The sequence below is a fragment of the Petaurus breviceps genome, unplaced genomic scaffold, assembly GCF_028583685.1.
Source record: "Petaurus breviceps papuanus isolate PSGF00001 unplaced genomic scaffold, PetGlider_PUasm1.0 220, whole genome shotgun sequence".
Classification (NCBI taxonomy): domain Eukaryota; kingdom Metazoa; phylum Chordata; class Mammalia; order Diprotodontia; family Petauridae; genus Petaurus; species Petaurus breviceps.
Window position 1 is genome coordinate 23,092,426 of NW_027185876.1, and position 19,098 is coordinate 23,111,523.

A 19,098-nucleotide genomic window follows, 5' to 3' on the forward strand; every position below is an offset into this window, starting at 1 on the left:
ATTTTAACTCAGGTCCTCCTGACTCCAGAGCCGGTGCTCTATTCACTGTGGCACCTAGCCGCCCCCATACATACATATTTAATATAACTATAGCTAGTAATTGCTTCTGTAGTTGTCCCATGAAAAAGGCACCATGAATCTTTTATTTTTAAATTCTCCAACAGTTGGGGCAGCTAGGGGGCGCAGTGAATAGAGCACCGGCCCTGGAGTCAGGAGGACCTGAGTTCAAATGCGGCCTCAGACACTTAACACAAAAACTAGCCATGTGACCTTGGGCAAGTCACTTAACCCCAATTGCCCTACCTTCCCCACTCCAAAAGGCAAAAAAAAAATCTCCAACAGTTGGTTCAATTCCATATTTTTCCTTTTGTTCATTTTTTATTAGATTTCTGCAACTCAGAGAGGAACATTAAGGTCTTCTGTTATTATTGTATTACTGTCCATGTCTTTTTGTAGTTCATTTAATTTTTCCTTTTCAAATTTGAATGCTATGCCATTTGGCACATATAGGTGTGGTATTTATATTGGTTATGCTATATAGTTCCTTTTAGGATAATGTCATTTCCATCTGTATCTCTGTTTATATTGTGAAATTTTATTTCTGCTTTGTCAGGTAGCATGATTGCAATTCCTGCTTTTTTTCACCTGATGCATTATAAATTTTGTTCTAGGCTCATATTGATTTTTTTTTTCAAATGCTTTATTAACTTCTTATTTACATCATTCATTTCCGCTAGATTTTGAGTTACAAATTTTCTCCCCATTTTTCCCCTACCCACTGCCCCAAAATAGCAGTCCCACAGGATATCCCCTCCTCCAATCTGCTCTCTCCCATATTTTTTCTCCCATACCCCTTTCAACTTTTCCAGTGGATCTCTATATATTTGAATATTTTATCTTAAAACTTTGAATTCCAGATTCATTCCCTTCCTCCCTTGTCACCCAACCTTACTGGGAAGATAAGCAGTTCAGTATAGGTTGTACATGTGTGACTAATGCAAAACAATAACATAGTAGATATATTGTAAAAGACTGACTATATTTCCCTCCCTTCTATCCCACCTCGCACTTGTTCTATTCTCTACTTTGATCCCGTCCCTTTTCAAAAGTGGGTGCTTCCAACTTCCCACCCCCAACCTGCCTGCCCTTCCATCATCTCCCCCTCTCATCCTCTTCCCCCCTTTACTCTCCTGGAGGGTGAGATACCCTATTTAGTGTGTATTTCATTCCCTCTTCAAGCCAAATTCAATGGGAATAAGGTTGACCCATTCCCTTTTGCCTTCCTATTCTTCCCCTCTGTTGGAACCATTTTCCCTTGCCTCTTCTATATGAGATAGTTTACCCCATTCTGTCTCTCCCCATCTCCTCTCATTATATTCCTCTCTCACCTCTTAATTTCACCTTTGAAGTATCATCCCTTCCTGTTAAATTGGTCCTGTGCCCTCTATCTATGTATACCTGTAAACATATATACACACATTCACATATGTATTCATATGCCCATATACCCTCATTTATAGACATATATATATATATATATATTTCTATTCCCTTCAACTACTGAGAAAAGCTTCGTAAGTTACAATTATTGTTGGAATGTTAATAGTTCAACTCTGATGAGTTCCTTATGATTTCTTTTCCCTGTTTACCTTCTCATGCTTCTCTTGCTTCTTGTATCTGAATGTCATATTTTCTATTCGAGTCTGGTTTTTTCAGCAAGAATGCTTGAAAGTCCTCTATTCCACTGAATGACCATATTTTCCCCTGAAACATGATACTCAGTTTTGCTGGGTAGGTGACTCTTGGTTTTAATCTCTGTTCCTTTGCCCTCCGTAATATCATATTCCAAGCCCTTCGATCCCTCAGTGTAGAAGCTGACAGATCCTGGGTTATCCTGATTGTGTTTCCACAATATTCAAATTGTTTCTTCCTGGCTGCTTATAATATTCTCTCCTTAATCTGGGAATTCTGGAACCTGGATATAATATTCCTAGGAGTTTTCTTTTTGGGATCTTTTTCAGGAGGTGATCAGTGGATTCTTTCAACCTCTGTTTTACCCTCTGGTTCTAAAACATCAGGGCAGTTTTCTTTGAGAACTTCCTGGAGGATGATTTCTAGGTTCTTACCTTGATCATGACTTACAGGTAGTCCGATAATTTTAAATTATCTCTCCTGGATGTGTTTTCCAGGTCATGGTTTTTCCCATGAGATATTTCACATTGCCTTCCATTCTTTCATTTGTTTGGATCAGTTTAACAGCATCTTGATTTCTCATAAAGTCATTAGCTTCCATTTACTCCAGTCTAATTCTGAAGGAATGATTCTCCTCAATGAGCTTTTGAGATTCTTTTTCCATCTGGCAAATTCAGCTTTTTAAGGCATTCTTTTCCTCATTGCCTTTTTGACCCTCTTTTGCCATTTGAGTTAGTCTATTTTTTAAGGTATGATTTTCCTCAGTCAGGCTGTTGACTCTCATTTCATAATTTTCTTGCATTGTTCTCCCATTTCTCTTCCCAATTTTTCCTCCACTTCTCTTATCTGCTTCTTAAGGTCCTCTATGGCAAGCTCGTATTTTCCTTTGAAGCTTTTGGTGCAGGAGTTCTGACTTCACTGTCTTCCTCTTGTTCCATGCTTTGCTCCTTTTTGTCCCCAAAATAGGAGTCTAATGTTGGAATCTTCTGTCTGCTTTGTTTCTTTTGCCTGGTCATGTCGCCTCTCAGTCACTTGACCCCTGGGCTTTTTGCCACAGTAGGACTCTGCCACCAGACAGAGGAGCTTTTGTCCCAAACACTGGGGTTTACTGAGCTGTTGGAGGTATTAAATGGGTGCCCTCTCTGAGGCCTCTCCTCGCTCTGGCATGCTGGACACACATCCCTGGACCTCCACCCTAGACTACAATCCAGTTCCAAGCAGGTTAAAGCAAGAGTGATTATCCGTCAGACTGGTGCTTGGTCCCCCTATACTCTGCAGGCCAGGAGGTGAAGCAGCCATGTGGCGCTGGCTGGCTGTGGGGGGGGGGGGGGGGGAGACTCAAAGACACGTACGCCCACCTACTGGGTCCCAAAGTCCAGACTGCACTGACCTCTCACTTTGTCCTTTGCATCCATGTGTTGATAAATCTGGAAAAAGCCACAGCTGCTGCTGATCTGGAGTCCCTCTGGCCAGCAGCTGGTCAGGCCTGCCCTGGGGCTAAAGCCTCAGAGTGGGGTTGGGCTTGGCTCCCAGAGCACTGCACTGTCCGATTCCTGCCAGCCTGCCGGGCTGTCCTCAGGGGGAGGTTAGCTTCTCTGTGTCATTTTGTGGGTTCTGCAGGTCCAAAGTTTGTTTAGAGTCCCCTTTTTCACATGGATTGGGGAAAGTGGAACCCGGAGCCACACGGAAGCCCTGCTTCCACTCCACAGTCTTGACCAAGGAGCCCTCATATTGATTTTTAAATGTATTTCTTCTAGGCAACAATCATGAGGTTTTGCTTTCTTGCTCTTTTTATTGGATTATTTAATCCATTTACATTTCAAATTCTGAGCTAAATTTATGTTTTCTCCTTTTGCTCTCTAATTTTTTTTTAATTGGGAGGGTTTTTTTGGTTTCCTTTCCTCTTTTAAGTCAGGACTTTGTCTCTACAGTTGCCTTTACTTAATCTGTTTTGATGCAGCTTTTTTCTCACAGACTTTCTTCTCTTGCTCCCATCCCTTTGACCCCTTCTCTCCAATTTGTCAAACCTTTACATAGTCTTGGAGTTTTAATTCTATTGGTTTTTCTTTCTTTTTCTATACCTTTTTCTAAGAAGCACTTCTTTACCTTACTCTCTTCATTAAATCTCTTCCTTTTTCTGTATTCTAAACTACTCTTTGATTCATAGTTGATACGCTAATTTATTCCATATCTAATCTCTTTCTGTTCCTCTGAAGTAGCAAGTTTGAGCTCTCTAACCAATTCGAACCATTTTCTCCATTATTACATTTGTAGGTCTTTCCCCATCATTTTTTTTTCTATTGTGCCTCACTCTTAGAAATATCAATGTGGGGGAGGGAGGTAGAGCTAAGATGGCAGCATAGAAGCAGGAAAACTCTGTGTGCTCCTCCCATAATCACCTCAAATACCTGTAAAAAATAACTCTGAACAAACTTTAGGTCTACAGAACCCACAAAGTGACAGAGAGAAACAAATCTCCCGCTGAAGGTAGCCTGGCAGGCTGGCAGGAAGGGTCCATTGCAGTGCGCTGGGAGCAGCACCCAGCCCCACGTGAGCCCGCGGTTTTAGCTCTAGGGTGCCCCAACCAGCTGTGGCTGTGGAGGGACTTTGGGAGAGTGGATCACCAGCAGCTGTGGTAGTTTCCAGAATTATCAACCTATAGATGCCAAAGACAAAGTGAGAGGTCAGTGTGGACTTTGTGGGAACAGGGGATCCGGGAGTGCAGTCTGGCCTTTGCCCCTGGAGGGAGAAGCAACAAAGGACAGCAGCTGTGGCCTGGCTGCTTCAGAGCTCCTGGCCTGCCGATTGTAGGGGGACCAAGCAACCATTCTGCAGGGTAATCTCTCTTTCTTTAACCTGCTTCGATCTGGATTGCTGGGTGGAGGTCCTGGGGTGTGTGACCAGGTGCCAGAGCCAGTGGAGGCTTCAGAGAGGGCAGCCAACTAATGCAGCTGCAAAAACCCCAGAGATTTGGGACAAAGCTTTCCTCTCTGGAAGCAGAGTTCTACTGTGGCAAAAAGCTCAAAAGTCAAGTAATTGAGTGGCAACATGAGCAAGCAAAGGAAACAAAGCAAGCACAGCAATTCAACTCTAGATTCCTTTTTTGGGGACAAAAAGGATCAAAGCATGAAACAGGAGGAAGACAATAAAGTCAGAACTCCTGTACCAAAAGCTTCCAAGGAAAATATGAACTGGTTACAGGCCATAGAGGAGCTTAAGAAGGATTTTGAAAACCAAATATGAGAAGTGAAGGAAAAATTGGGAAGAGAAATGAGAATGATAGAAGAAAATCAGGAAAAGAGTCAGCAACCTGACTGAAGAAAGTAACACCTTAAAAAATAGACTAACTCAAATGGCAAAAGAGGCTCAAAAAGCCAATAAGGAGAAGAATGCCTTAAAAAGCCAAATTTGCCAGATGGAAGAAGAATCTCAAAAGGTCACTGAAGAGAATAATTCCTTCAGAATTAGATTGGAGCAAATGGAAGCTAATGAATTCATGAGAAATCAAGATACTATTAAACAGATCCAAACAAATGAAAAAATAGAAGGCAGTATGAAATATCTCATTGGAAAAACTACTGACCTAGAAAATAGATCCAGGAGAGATCATTTAAAAATTATTGGATTACCTGAAAGCATGATCAAAAAAAAGAACCTAGAAATCATCCTTCAAGAACTTCTCAAGGAAAATTGCCCTGATGTTTTAGAACCAGAGGGCAAAATAAAGGTTGAAAGAATCCACCAATCATCTCTTCAAAAAGATCCCCAAAAGAGAATTCCTAGGAATATTATAGCCAGGTTCCAGAGTTCCCAAATCAAGGAGAAAATATTACAAGCAGCCAAGAAGAAATTATTTGAATATTGTAGAAACACAATCAGGATAACACAGTATCTGGCAGCTTCTGCATTGAGGGATTGAAGGGCCTGGAACATGATATTCTGAAGGTCAAAGGAGCTGGGATTAAAACCAAGAGTCACCTACCCAGCAAAACAGAGTATCATGTTTCAGGGGAATATATGGTCATTCAGTGAAATAGAGGACTTTCAAGCATTCTAGCTGAAAAAACCAGAGTTGAATAGAAAATTTGACTTTTTTTTTTGCATGCAACTGGGAAGTAAGACAGGCACTGAGGTATGGGGAGCCATCTTGCCGTAATGTAAAGTCAGAGCAGGAATGGGGAGGATAGGAGAGAGCAGATTTGGGGAGGGGGCATACAGTGGGATCACTGTTTTGGGGTGGTGGGCAGGGGAGAGACAGGGAGAAAATTTGTAACCCAAAATCTTATGGAAATGATGTAAACTAAAAATAAACATAAAATTTTATTTAAAAAAAGTTAAAAGAAATATCAATCCATGAAGGAAATTGTGAGGATAGAACCATTGCTCAATGGAAGAAATTGCCATGTGTCCCACAATATGTTGTTAAATTCTACTGTTTGCCACAGAATCTCTCTTTTCGATGTCCTCCAAATCTTTTATGTACTAGTTTCTCCAGAAGCTCTGATTTCCTTTCTTCTATAATAGGATGTTGTTCATGGAGGCACAGTTTCCTCTGAGGAAAAGATCTCACTCTGCCACCTGAACTCATTCTAAAGTCTTTATCTCTCATTAGAGACATATAGTACTTCTTTGGTGGCAGTGTTCATTAGTGGGACATCCTCCCTGCATTGAGATGAGACCTCCCGTTTTATTTCTGATGTTTGAGTCCCTGCCATTTGCCATCTCTCACCTGTACTCCAGTCCCTCTTCTTGCTCATTAGAAACTACAAGAGTTATCTTCCCTTCATTATTGACATGGACTTGATTGTGGTATATCACACTTTTCTCTAATCTTCTACCTCTCCTCTTCCCATTCTGTGATTTAGTCCCACAAAATACATTGATTCACTTAAGGGATTGTAGGGTTGCTTGGTCTACACATTTCATGCCTTTGTCTTTTCTCCTCTTTCTTTAAATTTTACCTTCATCTTTATCCCCTTGTGTACTTTTTAAAAAATCACTTAAATGTCCTGTTATTTTACCTTTTTTGTGTTAAGCGCATTTCCACATGAAATCATTTGCTCCCATCAGGCTTCTCTCCCCTCCCTACCACCATCCTCCTCTCCCCACAACCACTCCAGTGCTTCAAATGCCTCTTTTTTTTTTTTTATTGGATACTGATGTGTTTTTCGTTTATTAGGCTCAGGTTTTCAGGATTTATACTTTTGTGTCGCATTTTGAACTCTTTTGTCCCTCAAAATACAGTATTCTTCACTTCTGTAGTTTCTTATGGGTGTTTTTGTCTTTTTTGAAATTTTTTTTTATATTTGAAGGTCTTTTTTCCTGGGCACCTGCAGAATTTGTTGTGATTGGAAGTGTTAAATTTATCCTACTATTTGTCTTGGCATTTGAATCTTAGGGTCTTTTTTCTTGAAGACATTCTGTGGATTTTTTGATTGGTGCTTTGTTTTCTGTATTCAGAAAATCAGGACATTTTTATTTCATGCATGGTGGTGTTCAGATTTTTCAATTTGTCGTGTTATTCTGAGATATATGTGATCTTTAAATTATCTCTAAGCATTCTGTCCTCAAGAACAATGATTTTAAAATGCCCTGGAAAAAGTAAGAATCATTATAAAAAACAAAGGTATAATATGCGAGAAATAAAGCTATTTACAGGAATGTATAGTAGGTTCTTTTTATGCTGAATATAGTGAAAAATACACAGTATATTTATATAAACATCTCTAAAATTTTATGATTTGGGATAGGAGTTTTATAAAGTACTACTCCCTAAAATAGTACAAAATGAAATCCATATTTACTAGAAGTATTTGTATCACAAAGAGATCTTTTATTTTTCAATAGGATTTAATTCCTGAATTTATTTAATTACCATATTCCCCTAGTATATTTAAAATATTTTATTTCAGGGGCAGCTAGGTGACACAATAGATAGAACACCGGCCCTGGAGTCAGGAGGACCTGGGTTCAGATCTGGCCTCAGACACTTAACCGCACACACACACACACACACACACACACAGGTGTGTGACCTTGGGAAAGTCACTTAACCCCAACTGCCCTCCAAAAAGCAAAAAAAAAAAATTTTTTTTTAAATTTCAAACAGTTCAATTATACACATCTAAGAAATTTTAATAACTGGAATACATGTATATTATATATGTATATATTGTTTAAAGCTGTGTAATTCTAGAATTTAAATAATTGTTTTGTAACTTTGTCAGACTTCATAAAACAGATGTTAAGTTTAGAATTGATTGTTTCAAGTCTTGAGTGGTCTGGGAACAGCTACAATTTCAGTATGTAACTATTTTTAGGACTTTTTTTTAGGTGGTAACTCTGCAGACTTCTCTACTTAAATTGGATCCTCCTGACTATGTCCGTTTGGCAATTTTGGATTTTGTGTCTTCTTTAGGGAGAATTTTTATTCCTCAAGCTATCCAGGTAATGCTGTATCTACAGCTCTATTGTTTCTGTGTTATTAAACCTTAAATTTCCTGTCTCTTGAAGGAATGATGCCTATAGAATAGATAGTAGTTTTGGACTTTGTTTTACTACTATTTCATGGATTTACTGAATATTTTGGAGAAACTAAAAGTATTTCCTTAATAATTTTCTTATATTTATTTATTATTTTTAAAAAATTAGCAGGCATTTGTTTTCTCTTTCTCCTACTTTCTACAACTCCAAACAAAAAAGAAAAAAAAAACTCTTATAATAAATAAGTACAAACAAAGCAGATTCTCTCCTCGGCAATGTCCAGAAATGTATTGTTCCTCCTTGAGCATTTTGATTCCATCACCTCTCTGGCAAGAAGTAGAAAATATGCTTCATCCTCACTTCTCTGGATTTGTGGTTTGTTATTGTGTTAATCATTGTTCTTAAGTCTTTCAGAGAAACATACATTTTTATAGGAGATATAAAAACTTAAGTCAAATCTGCAAGAATTTAGTAAGAGCTGTATGCTGAATGCTGTACCAAATGAAAGGGACACACAGGCCTGATAAGTAGGTCTGAGAATGATTTACATAGAGGTAACAGTTTCATCCATCCATGGGAGCTGATGAGATCACCAAATGACATAGTGTAGAGGGAGAAGAGAAGACCGAGGACAGAGAATTGGGGACATGCCTGTGGTGAACAGGCATAACCTGAAAGGAAATTAAGCAAAGGAGACTAAGAAGGAGCAGTCAGACAGGTAGGAGGAGAACCAAGAGATAGCGATGTCATGCAGCTAGAGAAAGAAGAGAAGCATCAAGGAGAAAAGGGTGATTGACTTTGTCAGAATCTGAAGTAAGGTGCAAAAGGATAAGGAGTAAAAAAAAAAAAGACATTGATTTATCAATTTAAAAATCACTGGTAACTTTAGAAAGAGCAGTTTCAGTTGAACAAGGTCAGAAGCCAGACTGCTTAATTAAGAAGAGAGTAAGAAGACAGGAATTGGAAATACCAATTATAGAAGACCTTCACAAGTTTAACCACAAAAGTGAGGAGAGGTATGGCATGATCTCAAGTGAGAGATTTTTGAGGTTAGTGGAGACATGGGCTTTTTAATAATAATGATAATTATAGGTAGCATTTTCATGACACTTTAAAGTTAGCAAAGCACTTTTTAAAATTATCTTATTTTGGGGGCAGCTAGGTGGCGCAGTGAATAGAGCACCAGCCCTGGAGTTAGGAGGACCTGAGTTCAAATCCAGCCTCCAACACTTAACACTTACTAGCCATGTGACCTTAGGCAAGTCACTTGACCGCAGTTGCCCTGCCTTCCCCCTCCAAAAAAGCAAAACTATATAAATAAATTATATTATTTGAACCTCACAATAAACTTGGGAGGTAGGTGCTTCTATTCTCATTTCACAGATGAGAAAACTGAGACAGAGAAGTTAAGTGATTTTCTGAGAGTTACATAGACTATAAGTATTTGGGGCTGGTTTAAACTCAGGTCTGACTCCCAGGTCCAGTGATCTATCCATTGCACCACCAACTGCATCCTAGCTATTTGTAGGCAGTAGGGATGTAGCCAGGGAGAGATTGAAGATTGTTGAGAGAGTGGGATTGATGCTAGGAGCAGGTGGTTGGAGAAGAGGGGATAGAATTCCCTTTGCCTATAGAGAGGTTTGCCTTGTCAAGAAGGGCCGCTTCTTCATGTCATACATAGGTGAAGGATGAGATGTGGCACAAGGTATGTGAGTCATATGAGATGAGGGAAGGAAAGGAGAGGGAGTCCTCAATGAATGGCCTGTTTTCAGTCAAATATGACAGTGGAGGTAGGGGAAGCCACATAAGATCTGAGGAGGGATAAGCAGGCTTGAAAAAGACATTGTTGGTGGAATAGTCAGTTACATAGGGAGGTATACAAGTATTGCCTTACAGGGGCGGCTAGGTGGCACAATGAACAGAGCATCGGCCCTGGAGTCAGAAGGACCTGAGTTCAAATCCAGCCTCAGACACTTAAACACAAAAACTAGCCGTGTGACCTTGGGCAAGTCACTTAACCCCAATTGCCCTGCCTTTCCCCCTCCAAAAAAAAGCCCCCCTCCCCAAAAAAAAGGATTGCCTTACACCAGTGAGGTCCCAGTTGGAGATTGTGTGACATTAAGTTGTAGTGGGTCAGTCAGCAAGGTTTTATAATTTTTTCCCCAATATTATTGTACAGGAGAGAGTAAGATCAAAGGCAACAGATTATGGGAGTAATGTAAGGCCAAGGCTTAGGATGGCAGGATAGGCAGTAGGTTAAAAGGACAAGGGAGTCAAGAAAAGTGGACAGTGTAAAGTTGAATTAGTTCATCAAAAGGTCAAGATGGGGAAGGCAAGAGTGTTCAGTCAGTGCAACGGTGATGTCCTAGGAAAGAAGTGAAAGGTTAACAGTTATTTTCTTAGTGCAGAATGTATCTAAAAGAATGAATAATTTAACCGTGTCTGCTGACAACTTCCAGGACCCTAGCATATTCTGGGCTTTTGGATAAATGTATTTTTGGATGTAAAAGAATCATTTAGTGGAGTAGAGTAAATTTCTTTTTCTAAAATATAACGTTATATCAAATGAACAAGTATTTATCAAGTGCCTTGTATATTCCATATATTGTGCGAAACACTAGAGCTGCAAAGAGAGCAAGGAGCTTACAGGTTAATGAGGACAGCATGTCAGCAACTATGTACAAATCAAGTTAGGTGCAGGATAAATTAGAGATCAGCACAAAGAGAAGGCCCTAGTATTTATGAGGAGTGGGAAAGCCTTCTTGTAGAAGATTGGATTTTACCTGGGACTTGAAAGAAGCCAGAAGGCAGAGATGAGGAGGGAGAGAATTCTAGGTATGGAATTCCAGACCTGTGAAAATGTTTCTTAGGAGATGGGGTGTCTTGTGGAAAAAAAAAAAAAAAACAGAAGGAAGGCCAATGTCACTGTATCACTGAGTTCTTGAAGGGATGTGAGACATAAGGAGAATGGAAAGTAGGAAGATACCCAGTTATGAAGGGCTTTAGAAGCCAAAGGTTTGTATATTTAAACCTGGAGGTAACAGAGTCACTGGAGTTGATTGAATGGAAGGGTGATCAGGGCTTTAGAAAGACCAGTTTGAGAGCTGAGTTTGGAAGATGGACTGTAGTGGAGAGAAACTTAGGGCAGGACACCAACCCCAAAGCAATGGGAGTTGTCCAGGCAGATGGTGAGGGCCTTCACCAAGCTGGTGATGGTTTCAGAAGAGAGAAAGGGGCATATACAAGAGCGGTTATGAAGGTAAAAAATTACAGGACTCAGCACTAGAATGTATATGGGTAGAAAGAGTAAGGAATCAAGGAAAACATCCATTTGCAAACCTGGGTGACTGGGTAGACACTGGTGCCTTTGACAACCAGTTTTTTTGTAGGTCCTTAGAGATGAAACAGACAGCGTCCATATTGGATGAAAATCTTTTTCTCACTTTGTTTTGACCTAATTTCACGTTTATTTGATTTAAGATACCCATTAGTCCTCAAGGCCAGAATTTAAAAGATTCCAAAGTTTGTATTTATGTATATCTATGCATAGCTGTCCATATATTTGATTCTAGTGAATTGTAAAAATTCATCAAGGCACAAAATTCACTATGATTCTGGGTTACTAGTTGTTTATGTTAAAAGTTTGGAATAGTGAGAAAATTGAATTATAGAATATTTGTAAAAAAAAATTAATATTTTTAACCAACATAAAAATTAAGCTTATAAAGTATAATTGATTACATGTTTACATGGATGCCTTATTTCGTCAATGTGTGGTGTTCCCTCTGGAGATTCCAATCACAAGGCTTCATTGCCTGGCCATCCTATACAACTTTTAGCCTTGCCTACCTGTAAGTTGATTATTGGGAGTCTACCAAAATGAGCTGAGGACCTTCCTTGATTTCGCTAGACATTAAAAGAAAACCAGTGGTACACATTGTCTTACCACATGACCAGTTCATCTTTTTCCCTCATACGTTTCTTTGATAACATCCTTTACTCTGCTGCTTATGAATCTCTCGTTTGAAAATGTTGCAGTTTACTCTGGTCTTCCATGTCTTTTGAAAATAAAAATAATAAAACATAATTCATTGTTGATCTTACATTAACTAAGGGGTGTTTTTCCCTCTGTGCAATAATCTCTTCTTCTTGCAGGAAAAAGTTTTACCTAGTCTGCCTTCTGTTTTTACCTTGCTGCTGACTGATAAGAATTGGCTGATAGAACAGCATACCTTGGAGGCATTTACAGACTTTGCAGAAGTAAGTATAAGACTGGTCTAATTGAATTAGTTCGCTAACATTTTTTTTTATTAAGCCAATAAATAACTACTATATTGTATAAGAACTTTCTGTCTTCAGTAACTGCTGAGTTGTACGTGAACCTTAGCAGTACCAGTTTCTGTCCTTCATTTAGAGCATAGCCCTAATTAGACCAAAGACATTGGTTAGGTCTGGTTTACTTCCTGAGATAAATATTTTTCCACAGCGAGATTATAAGCCTTCTTTGCATATAAACACATTTGACTATAAAGGCTACCAGAGGTGTGAGTATGATTAGCCGATAGCAACTTCATCCCTTTAAGAAGAAAAACAATTTTCCCAGGCTTTAAGACCATCCATTTTTCATTTAATACTGGGATGTTGTTCAGTCATTTCAGTTGTGTCCAACTCTTTGTGATCCCATTTGAGGCTTTCTTGACAAAGATTCTGATCTGGTTTGCCATTTCCTTCTCCAGCTTATTTTACAGATGAGGAAACTGAGGCAAACAGGGTTAAGTGACTTGCCCAGCGTCCCACGGCTAGTAATTATCTGAGGCTGGATTTGAACTTAGGAAGAAAAGTCTTCCAGATTCCAAGCCCAATACTCTGTGCACTATGGCACCCCCTAGCGACTCAGTGCAGGAATAGAGAGCCTGAATTCTACAGAACTTCTGACACACATTAAAGACCACATGCAAGTAAAACAGCAGCTTAGTTGATGAGATGCCATTTAGTTGAAAGGTTGTGCAATATAAAATTATTCAGTATATGCATCAAATAATACATTTATTTCACAAAAGGGAGTTAAAAAGGAACAGAAGAAATTCCTTGAAACCAAAGGTGTTGGTGTCTTTATAAACCTTATAGCATCAGGACAGCTAGGTGGTGCATGCAATGAATACAGCACCTGCCCTGGAGTCAGGAGGACCTGAGTTCAAACCTGGCCTCAGACACTTAACATGCACACACAAAAAACTAGCCGTGTGACCTTGGGTAAGTCATTTAACCCCAATTGTCCTACCTTCCCCTCTCAAAAAAAAAAAAAAAGAAACCTTATAGCATCAACATTGCACACAAGAAAACTTAATAAGTGTTGTTTGAATGAAAGAAGAGAAATTAAAGAGTGAGAAAGACATTAGTTCAGTGAACATTTTTTAGTTCCTTCCTGTGTATAAGGGGCCTTGCTAGGTGCTAAGCAAAGGCAGCAGAGTTTCTGATGTCAAATAGCTTAGATAAAGTCATATGCAATATATAAGAAAAAAGGAAAGACATTTATAGGAACAGGGTTACTGCACCATTGCAAGACCTTTTCAGATAAAATGTCCCCCCAACAAAAGTATTTTCAAAATTATATCATTAAAACATTTTTATAACCAAAGCCACCATAAGATTACAAATCCTTTCTGTTACATTTGAACAATTACCTGAATCACCGATTGAATGCGACCCCAGTAGTGTTAATGGTCCTGTGTCAGTCTCCTTATTTGGTTTATAGCATTTTTTAAAGAGCTAAGTGACCTCTGTAACATTACTTCCCCAATGTGTTTTTATTTCTCCAATTAATTCTGTTAGGCAAACATTCCTATATAATAGGACAACACTGGTGTCCTTTAGAGACAGGACTTGAACCCAGGGCTTCCTGACTACCTTTTTATCTGTTACTCTACACTATTTCTTATGATTTGTTGTAATACAATGAAAAGAGTACTGATAACTTGTTTGAAATATTTATCAACAGGGAACAAACCATGAAGATATAGTTCCACAGTGTCTTAATTCTGAAGAAACTAAGAACAAAGTTATATGCTTTCTAGAGAAGGTATTTTACTTATAGAGCCAAAATATAGGTTTATTCTGTGTTTACTTTTATATAAACTTTATGTGAAATATTATAGATGTAATAGTTTAAAGATTTCCTTTTAGTTAAATTTGTTTTGTATAATGTGTGCCTGCTTATCACTTCGTATTCTATTTTATGGGACACTATAAAAGAAAACAAAAACTTAGAGTTATTTTTCTTTGAAATCCCCAAATATTATTAGACTCTTCCTTATTCTAGATTACTTCTTATATTTGTTCCATTTTCTTATGTTCATAATTATTTTATAATTTCTGGAAGATAGCTTATCTGTGGTCTCTTTCTCCAGTATTATTTGTTCTTTCAGCAAGGCAGCTCATTGGATGTGAGGGATGTAGGGGGATGATACTAAGGTTACAAAATTGAGTGCCTGCTAGGATGGGCTTCCAGTTATCTTAATGTCAATCAGTTGACTCTCATCCCTGTGTGTCCAACTCTAATCTCTTTACTGAGTTCTCTCCATTCTTGCATTTCCAATTGCCTGGTGGAACACTCTGTCTATATTTCTCATAAATATTTTAAATGGGACTCCTTAGTTTACTCATTAAAATCTCCTCTACTCCATATTTCTCTCCTTTATCCCAGTTTCTAATTTTAACTATATGTCATGATCTATAACTCTTCTCTCTCCCACCCCCATAATCCAATCAGCTGCCAGACTTTGTCAATAATGCTTCCACAATGTCTTTTCTATCTTTCAGCTTCTTTTCACTTTCATGACCACTGTCTTGGTTCAGGTCTTATTGCTTCCTGCCCAAACTATTGTAATAGCCTTATAGTCAGTCTCTCCTCTGCCAATTTCTTTCCTTTCCAATCAGTTCTCCACTCAGCTTTCAATATAGTCTTCCGAAGGCTTATTTCACACTCTCCTTCATACACTCAGCATTCACAATGGGGATTCTGGGTGTTCGACAAAAGCTGTCCTCTTTCATTTTTCTAGGCTCAGGTCAGTTCAGGGAAGTACTGTTTTCCCAGTGAAGCTTTCCTTGATCTTTGCCATGTTTTCTCCCACCCAGCTGTTAATCTTCTTTCCTTCCTATAGTTATATTCCCTTGTAATAATATTTTTCTATATAGAGGTTTTTTTCCTCCTTAGGAACATGTAAGCCCCTTTAAAGGCAAGGTTAGTTTCATTTTTGTCTGTGTATCCCCTATGCCTAGCAGTGTCTTGTACATAATAGATACTTAGTAAATTATTTATTGAATTGAATAATGAGAGACCAATTCTATTTTGAAGCTAAGTGCAGTGAAAAAATGGATTTCATGTAATTTGTAGTTGGGTGTCCTGAAAATTTTTTTGTTTAAAGACATATTCTTAAGTTCTATTATACCACCACAATGTGTATAAGCATGAATCTTTGAATAGGTACAAGAAAATAATCCTTTTTCACTTGTGTCCTAAACGTAACTTCTGCCTAGTTCTTTTCCTTTGTAATACTATAGTAGTCTGCTTTTTTTCCTCGCAAGAGGAATTATATAAATTGCATTTAATAGTCTGTACATTTTCTTAATATAGCTTTTTGAAAATCATTTAGTGTGTATTTATGGAATATCTGATGTTTCCATTTCTCTTGACAATCTGTTATCATACATGACATGCCCAAAACACCCCCCCCCATCTCTTCTGTATTCTTCTGGGTTCACATATGCCTAATATTTTTTTTTATCCTTATAATTTTTTACAAATCTAAATTCAACCCAGGCTTTAATCTTCCTGATACTATTTTTACCCATCCTCTACCTTTCTTTTGTATATACCTTTGTTATGTATGCCCCTTCTTTTGTACATAAAGTTTTCATTTCAGCTCATTGGTGACCTTTCCGTAAGACCCACAGTCTCCTTAGATGCTTCCTCCTTTTCTTCCTCTTCAGCATTCTTTACAGCTAAGTTTTCAAAATTTCAATTTGACACCTTCACAGTTGTTCTGAACTTGTAGACATCTGCTTTCCTAAAATTTAAAGAATGTTGAAACTCAGTACTAGGAAGGACCTCAAAATCATCCAGTCCAACCTTTAAGAAAACACCAGTCTAATAATGTCTTTTGCTCTAACAAATGGTCATCCAGCCACTGCTTAAAGACATTAAGTGCCCTTACAAGGCAGCCTATTCCATTTCTAAACAGTTCTTAACATGTACAAAGTTTTTCCTCAGATTGAGTCAAAATATGTTCCCCTGAACACTGACTGTGGCCATTAGGGATGTGGAACAGGACAGGCTTGAGTCCTCTTCCACTTAACAACCCTACCTTCTACCTTGACATTAAAATGACAGGTTTGACAACGCTCAGATTCCTGTCCTTGCTATCAAGGAATCTATGAAAGCATTGAGACATGGATGGACTATCTTGTACAAAAAACAGCAAGCAGGTCCATCTGCCTAAAATATGAAGTGTGTGATGGGAAGTAATAGCACATGAGTCTAAAAATATGGACTAGAGGCATCTCATGAAGAATTTTAAGTGCCAAATGGGAATTTATCTTAGAGCCCCGGTGAGTGGCTGTGGAGCTCTATGGAGGATGGACTAGAGAGGGAGAGACTGGAAACAAGGAGAGCAGTTAGACTATGGGAGGCACAGAGCTGATGAGGCTCTGATCTAGGAGGGAGCAAAGGAGATGGATGCTGCTTTTGTAGAGTCATGGATAGCCATGTTTCTGTTTTTGACATAGTGTAGTCTTCTACCCCATCTGCTTTCTCTGATCTTCTTAAACTTTTTTTTAGCTTTGAGTTCCATCTCACAAGGTCTTATACAATCATAGACAATACATAATCAAATCAACCTTCCAAGGTTGGAAGGGAATTCAGAGTTCATCTATTTCAACCCCTTTTTCCTTAAACTTGAAACCCCCCTACATCCCTGAGTTGGTGATATGAAGTACTTGCTGTGTACTTGCACCAGGCACCTGGGATAATGTACTTACTTTTCTTACATCCAAACGTGTGATTGTATATTAAAATTGTATCTTTATTGTTTGACTCTTATATTGAATGGTTACTAAAATAGTTTATATGTGCTTATGTTGGGTTTTTGGGGTCTTTCTCACAGACTAGACTGGCAGATGAAACAGCATGTGCCAGAGTGGACCGGATTAAGCAGGAAAAGCAAGTCTTAAATGGACACTTTGTTAAAGTAAAGGTTGAAAGAGAAAGATGTTTGTCAACTTTACAGGTATGTGCTTCTTCATTCAAACTTTTCATTGGTCAGAAGATGTAAAAATTATGAACAATGAGCATTAAGTACCACTAATGGAGCTAAACAATAATATTATCGAATACATTCCACAAGCCACACACAGATCATTTCACAAGCGTGGCACTCACCACTCTTCACGTGGAGTCTTTTTGTACAGCTCAGCAGCCAAGAAGAGATTCTTAAGCGTGACTTAGCAGTTTAGGCTCCTTAGTCTGATTTTGTTTTAATGAGAGCTATAAAACACTCCTGTATTTATAACATTGGAGCCTTTTTATCATACTTCCTTAACCATCAAGCACTAAAAAGTTGAATCATGGTACTTCATACGAGAACATGAAATTTCCCCATACTGCAGCAAATAATTTTTTACATATTGTTTTCATTATTAGTCTACCATTTTTCTAATTAAAACTTTTTACAATCTTTGGAAAAATGTTTTTAATAGGAAAAATTTAAACAGCTTATTTCTTTGGCTTTCAAAGATTAACTGTGTAGTATCTTATGGTGATGCTGCTTAACTTACATATGTATACATAAATGACCAAACCAGCTGTAGTATTGCTTCTGTTTCACTGTCCCAGATTAGAGTACAGCTTTTATGAATTAAATTGTTTTTTCTTTATTTTTATTTTTGCTTTTTGGAGGGCAATTGGGGTTAAGTGACTTGCCCAAGGTCACATGGCTAGTTTTGTGTTGTGTCTGAGGTTGGATGTGAACTCAGGTCTTCCTGATTCCAGGGCCCATGCTCTATTCACTGCGCCACCTAGCCGCCCCTTATGAATTAAATTTTAATACTTTTTAAAAAAAATTATGGATATTTAGAGCCAAGTCTGGTGAGTAAGACTATTGAAAATAGAATCATCTGGGGCGGCTAGTAGGCGAGTGAGTGAAGTGCCGGCCTGGAGTCAGGAGGACCCGAGTTCGGTTACAGCCTCAGACACTTAACACCCACACGCAAAAAACTAGCCGAGTAACCTTGGGCAAGTTACTTAACCCCAATTGCCCTCCAAAAAGCAAAAAAATAAAAATGCCTTAAAAAAAAAAAGAAAATAGAATCATCCAATGGTTAAAAATGATGTGCCACTATAAAGCAATGGGATTGGCTCAGGGTCAGATCTTACAATGAATTCTCCAAACCTGCCTCCAAGTTGCTGCTCTTAATTGCCAACTGTAATGGCCTTTTTTCCAGTCTTCATCATTCCTGACCTCAGTGCAACCACAGATACTATTAAGCCCCATTTCCTGGATATTTTCTCCTTTCTAGGCTTTAATGAGTTCTCCTGTTTCCATTCAGCTGCCAAAATGATTTTCCTAAAGTGTAGGGCTAACCACCTCTCTGTCTTACTCAGTAAGAGCTCCCTGTTATCTTCAGGATCAACACACTGCTCTTAGGCTTTTAAAGCCCTCCATACTCTTGGTAATACTGGACTACTTGCTCTTCAGACACTCCCTACCTCTGAGCCTTCTGCTATATAGAACTTGCATATTTCCCTTATTAGAATGTGAGTTCCTTGAGGACAGGATAGTGCCTGGCCCATAGTGTTTAATAAATGCTTGCTAACTTCACTGATTTTACCATTTATGGCTTGAGAGAAGTAGGGCAGTGGCTATGACA

The 19,098-nt window shown here is 38.5% G+C and overlaps 1 protein-coding gene across 3 annotated transcripts in view; it reads left to right on the forward strand.

The window, feature by feature from the left end:
* FIRRM (FIGNL1 interacting regulator of recombination and mitosis) overlaps positions 1–19,098 on the forward strand; it is a 72,743-nt gene that overhangs the window by 52,131 nt on the left and 1,514 nt on the right. For all 3 annotated transcript variants that reach the window (XM_069094745.1, XM_069094746.1, XM_069094747.1), the window contains 4 exons: positions 8,026–8,139; positions 12,331–12,435; positions 14,174–14,254; positions 17,337–17,459. In XM_069094745.1, the coding sequence (XP_068950846.1) occupies positions 8,026–8,139; positions 12,331–12,435; positions 14,174–14,254; positions 17,337–17,459 (423 nt within the window). The remainder of the gene's footprint in view (positions 1–8,025; positions 8,140–12,330; positions 12,436–14,173; positions 14,255–17,336; positions 17,460–19,098) is intronic.